This window comes from Diaphorina citri, unplaced genomic scaffold, assembly GCF_000475195.1.
Source record: "Diaphorina citri unplaced genomic scaffold, Diaci psyllid genome assembly version 1.1 scaffold913, whole genome shotgun sequence".
NCBI classification, from domain to species: domain Eukaryota; kingdom Metazoa; phylum Arthropoda; class Insecta; order Hemiptera; family Psyllidae; genus Diaphorina; species Diaphorina citri.
In genome coordinates, this window is record NW_007378344.1 from 6,701 (window position 1) to 12,885 (window position 6,185).

The following is a 6,185-nucleotide window of genomic DNA, read 5'->3' on the forward strand; positions in this document are numbered from 1 at the left end:
AAAAAAAATAGACTTTAACCACAAGTACAATGGTCAGGGTCGACCATAGGGGATTTCTTAGGGTGCTTTTAACTATTTGCTCCGTGTTGGGCTGTCCACAACGGGGTTCGTGGAAGAGGAGATTAAAAGAGGAAAATGCTGACCCCAAATGAAATTGGGAGTATGGCAAAGTGAAAGAAGAAGAGGAGGCCTCTTATAAACAGTTTTCATCTTCCATTTGATTTATGGGCTCAACAGGACTCTTAGGGGCTATATAGAAGGTTGGTGAAACCTTTAAAAGTACCTAACAGTTTTATCTGTAAAAATTGTTGCGAGGGGCCCCTTGGAGTTAGCCCCGGGGCCCTGTTCAGCTGTAAACGCCCCCGATAATGGTACCAAGAGACAAACTTGTGTTCTGCGCCATTTGAGAGGAAGTTTCTATCTAATGGTGTGGAACAGACGTGATATGGCCAGATTTTCTCTATTTATAGTTCTTTACACGTAGAATAAAGGTAACATTGTTAAAATAGGTGAAAACAGGTTCAGACTTATAAAGGGGGCCCAAAATCAGCCCCAACCCTAAAATAGCTAATGTTGGAGTTCACTAACACTTTGTCAGCCTCTAGAAGGCCCGATTTAGACAAAAGTTAAGGTCGAGAGACAAGGCGCAAGAGGATTTGAGAGAGAGAGAGGAGATGGAGAAGAGAGGAAGCTGTGAATAGAGGATTGTGGAAGAGGAGATTAAAAGAGGAAAATGCTGACCCCAAATGAAATTGGGAGTATGGCAAAGTCAAGGAAGAAGAGGAGGCCTCTTATAAACAGTTTTCATCTTCCATTTGATTTATGGGCTCAACAGGACTCTTAGGGGCTAAATAGAAGGTTGGTGAAACCTTTAAAACTACCTAACAGTTTTATCTGTAAAAATTGTTGCGAGGGGCCCCTTGGAGTTAGCCCCGGGGCCCTGTTCAGCTGTGAAAGCCCCCGATAATCGTACCAAGAGACAAACTTGTGTTCTGCGCCATTTGAGAGGAAGTTTCTATCTAATGTTGTGGAACAGACGTGATATGGCCAGATTTTCTCTATTTATAGTTCTTTACACGTAGAATAAAGGTAACATTGTTAAAATAGGTGAAAATAATATGGGTATAGGTGACACTGTTTTCACTGCTGGGGTAATGGTAATGGTCCTTTGCCTGTAGAAAATAGGTGACATTTTGTTACTGCTGGGGTTGATGACTTACCAGTGGAATATAGGTTTGTTTAGACTACTGAGGTAGTGGGACGTTTAGTCCTGTTCAAGGAGGAATACTCTTGAGTGGAAGGTAACGACTAAACCAGGTCAACACCGGAGGCGTTCTCAAGCATCCAACCCTTAGAGCTCTATTATTATTAAGTGGTCAATAAATGAGGATAAAATTCCATGCCTCGACCGGGATTGAACCCGCGCCCTCCTGTTCACCAGGCGAGCGTCTTGACCACTACGCCACAGAGGCAGTTTCCCACTCGGTCAAATTTTAATCTTACCTACTAGGTATAGGTGACACTGTTTTCACTGTTGGGGTAATGGTAATGGTCCTTTGCCTGTAGAAAATAGGTGACATTTTGTTACTGCTGGGGTGGATGACTTACCGGTTGAATATAGGTTTGTTTAGACTACTGAGGTAGTGGGACGTTTAGTCCTGTTCAAGGAGGAATACTCTTGAGTGAAAGGGAACGAATAAACCAGGTCAACGCCGGAGGCGTTCTCAAGCATCCAACCCTTAGAGCTCTATTATTATTAAGTGGTCAATAAATGAAGATAAAATTCCATGCCTCGACCGGGATTGAAACCGCGCCCTCCTGTTCACCAGGCGAGCGTCTTGACCACTACGCCACAGAGGCAGTTTCCCACTCGGTCAAATTTTAATCTTACCTACTGGGTTGTAGGAAAAAAGAATACTACTTCACTCTTGTTGTGGATTAGTATTTGTTTCCTATACATCCTAATAGTTTAAATGGACCTTCACAAAGTTACCCAGTATTCAATCAAGTATCAAGCAAATTCTACGCTTACCTGGCGCTTTGGGTTGTTTGGAAAAAGAATACTACTTCACTCCTGTTGTGGAGTAGTATTTTTTCTATACATCCTAATAGTTTAAATGGACCTTCACAAAGTTACCCAGTATTCAATCAAGTATCAAGCAAATTCTACGCTTACCTGGCGCTGTATATCCGGTGAAGAAGTTCTCCAGGGAAGAGTCCCCCACATCCGCGGATTTCCGCTCCGAATCCGAAATCGGCCCGTGTGACGTATCCCATTGTTCGGAATTTTCCGTCGAGAATGCGTCCAATTCGAACGAATCAAAGTTGTGCAGAAGTTTGCCGGATACGAGACTGTTGTAGAAGATGACAGTTCCTGCCTGAAAGAATAGAATAAAAGGGAATTGAATGGAATAGAATAGAATTTACTTTGTTTATTCTGTCCGAATAGGATTGAAAAGTTAGACCAGTCACTCACTCTCAGGTAGACCTGACAGGTACACCTGATCAAGTCCGGCCCTCAGGTCTACCTGATAGGGAATGGAATGGAATAGAATAGAATAGAATTTACTTTGTTTATTCTGTCCGAATAGGACTGAAAAGTTAGACCAGTCACTCACTCTCAGGTAGACCTGACAGGTACACCTGATCAAGTCCGGCCCTCAGGTCTACCTGATGACCAGTTACTCACTATCAGGTAGACCTGACAGGTACGCCTGATCAAGTCCGGCCCTCAGGTCTACCTGATACCTGATGAACACATACACTTTTAGGAAGACCTGACAGGTATGGCTGAAAAGGTCCGCCTGTCCAGTCTACCTGATACCTAATGAGCACGCACACTAATCAGGTAGACCTGACAGATACGGCTGAAAATTTTTGTCCATCAGTTATACCTGATGAGCACAGAGCACACACACTAGCAGGTAGACCTGACAGGTGGACCTAATAATCAGCTGTACCTACCTGTCTGGATACCTGATGAACACACACTTTTAGGAAGACCTGACAGGTATGGCTGAAAAGGTCCGCCCATCCAGTCTACCTGATACCCAATGAGCACGCACACTAATCAGGTAGACCTGACAGATACGGCTGAAAATTTTTGTCTATCAGTTATACCTGATGAGCACAGAGCACACACACTAGCAGGTAGACCTGACAGGTGGACCTAATAATCAGCTGTACCTACCTGTCTGGTGCTCGAATCATGATTATAGTTGGGAACTCCTGGGTGTAAATGAATAGTACAAACACTGTCGCGAGATCGTGGAAAAATAGTCATAGATATATAAATACTCAATTACTGTCGTCGAAATAATCATTTAATTTGTGTGACAGTTCCGCCTGTGGACATTCCAGACCTATGTTAGGTATCCTGCTCGAATCATGATTATAGTTGGGAACTCCTGGGTGTGAACGAATAGTACAAACACTGTCGCGAGATCGTGGAAAAATAGTCATAGATATATAAATAGTATAAATACTCAATTACTGTCGTCGAAATAATCATTTAATTTGTGTGACAGTTCCGCCTGTGGACATTCCAGACCTATGTTAGGTATCTGAGATACTAAAGAAGAAGATGTTTCTACACTATCTACATAGGTACCTAACACTCGTATTTATGAACAAGAATGATCGTTCTTAGATCAGTCTCAAGTCAAAATTGACCAATCAAATGCCTTGAGACTATGCTTGGCACGAACTTAAGAGCCAGCATTTTGTTCATAAATATGGGTGTTAGATACTTAAAGAAGATACTTAGCTGTATCTAGATAGCTGATGTGCCTTAAAGAAGATATCAACCTAAGTTATATAATATTTACTTAGAAGATACTTAGCTGTATCTAGATAGCTGATGTGCCTTAAAGAAGATATCAACCTAAGTTATATAATATTTACTTGCCGTGTCCACGAGATAGCCTTGGTCTCACGGTGTTGGGAGAAATGGGGGGTTTAAAACCCCTTTTGTTGACGTCCAGACCTTCCATGCCCAAGGGACTGAGTGAAGTTATGAAATAGGTAACTACAAAACTTATTACCTTTATATGATACAATGGATACACGTTCCGGTTTTGATCTTATCCGACTCGATACCTGTCTGGTTTACCTGATAGTGAGTGGCTGGCCTAAGACTGTCTGAGCGTTAGAGGCCGACATTAAGGTGCTTTAAATTTGTAGGCATACTTTCTCAGTGACAAAATTCCTTAGAACTTCCTCCCGACCTAATTCTCCCACAATTAATCTTAATGACACTCAGACCGACAGGCTGCTTTGAGCGTCGGCAGAAACATTTAACTCCAAACTCAATTGTTAATGGGAAGTAAAGCTAAATGGGTTGGAACACATCAGAACTCATTAGAAGGAAGTTACTCTTGTAAGAGGATCTGGAGTTTCTAGAATTTAACCCGTGTGTAGTCGGAAACGAATAGACTACTGAAGTTAAGCAACGCTGAAGAAAACTGCTTGCCCACTCACGGGTTAAGATGTCAGTTTAGATAGGATTTCGAAAGCTAATTGAGTGGACATGGGGGATTTAGATACGTTAAGGGTTAAGAGGGACTTGCTAGATTAGACAGCCCAGTGCCTGTATTAATAGGAAGAATATAGAGATACCCCGAAGTTCAATCTGTAGAGAGAGTTATAGAATGGGAGGCAGGAAGGAGGAATATACACGTATAGGAAAGGGGAAGAGAGAGATTTCAGTATTTTTTGAAGCCTAATTACCCAATTACCTATTATTTTCATTTATACAAATCAGATTGTAGCATAAGTACCTACAAGACCTACAAGTAAGGTCCCCGCCCGGGGCGAATTCTCTTCTTCAAAATTGAAGATTTTTTTTCTTAGAATCTCTGAAATATGGAAGGATCTCTGTAGCATGGAAGCTAAAAATAAACCACAAAATGTTGCAGACTAAAACCCTCAACAAACAGATTATATCGGTCTTGACGTCCCACAACTCTAGCTAAGATGAAAGCCGAGGAAAAATCTCGTCTATGTATACGCCTTTGAAGAAAAGTATTTAAGCTTTTGGTTTCTCATATTTTTTAAATTTCTAAATTTAATAATACGACTTTTTTTTGCTCCATATACGAGCTATGCTATCCTTTTTCTTCTTCTTTTTACTCCTTTTCTTCTGCTTTTAATTCTTCCTCCTCTTTCTTCGTCCTTCTCCTTTTCTCCCTTATCGTATGTTCTTTTGATCTTTCGCCTAAACATCTCATCAGTCATGAATAGGTTTCGGGTACTTTTGCTAGAGAATTTCTTCCCTCTGTAATTCCCTTAATTTTCTCTAATTTGACGTTATGTGACCTACTCTGCACTCTTTTATCTCAAACATGGAATTTCGTGAGATGAAAAGCGGGAAAAAGCGGAAGTAAAAGGAAAAAATAGAGGAAAAAGGGAGAAAATGGGAGAATGAGAAATGAAAACTCGTGTTCAAAAAGTGGGACATGTTACAGGTTTGTTGGACCAAACGAAGTGAAGTTTAATTTTCAAGTGTTTTAACTCGATTTCGTTTGTCCGGTTGCTGATGTTTGTTAGGCCATAACTCCCAAAGAGATTTCGCCATTTTAATTAATTTCATTAAAAACTTTCAACACTCAAAAGAAATTTCCTGACCACTTTTGTGGACCCTTTGGATCTCCATTATAGTTTATTTATCCAGCTGGGATAGGACTCAAAACCCTTTACCATGAGGTCCATGAGTTTATGGTCAACAGAAGATTACAAAAGCAAAACTAAAATATCTTTAAAATGAAAGTGAGTGGCAACACTTACCATTAGGAAAAACATAACATCCATAGTAACTTGTCACAAGAAATCACTTATCAAAAGTACAAACACATGGTCCAATCCGTATAGTAAAACAATGTTTCTTAACTACAAAAAATACTTATAGCCGGGCCTACAATCTATAAGTTCATGTTAAACTGTTTGTTAACTCCTGAGAATGTTCGCAGACTGTTCAGGCACAGTCTCCAAGCATTCTCACAGTTTAGAATACATTTTTTATTCCCTTTTTGGGGCTGATCGAGAGACTGACGAAAAACGCCGACCCTCTCGGTACACGGGAAAAGGCGAAAAAAAGGAAAAGGAAAATGTTTTTTTTTTTTTTTTTAATTATTATTATTATTTTAGATTTTATATTTCGATTGTCATCGACTGGAAAGGGAAGGCCA

The 6,185-nt window shown here is 40.5% G+C and overlaps 1 protein-coding gene across 1 annotated transcript in view; it reads right to left on the reverse strand.

Annotated features, from left to right (window-relative positions):
- LOC113468980 (hornerin-like) overlaps positions 1–5,904 on the reverse strand; it is an 11,488-nt gene extending 5,584 nt beyond the window's left edge. The window contains exons 1-2 of the mRNA XM_026826332.1: positions 5,785–5,904; positions 2,177–2,378 (exon numbers count right to left, since the gene is read on the reverse strand). Coding sequence (XP_026682133.1) covers positions 2,177–2,378; positions 5,785–5,808 — 226 coding nt within the window. The 5' untranslated portion in view covers positions 5,809–5,904. The remainder of the gene's footprint in view (positions 1–2,176; positions 2,379–5,784) is intronic.
- Positions 5,905–6,185: the final 281 nt, after the last annotated feature.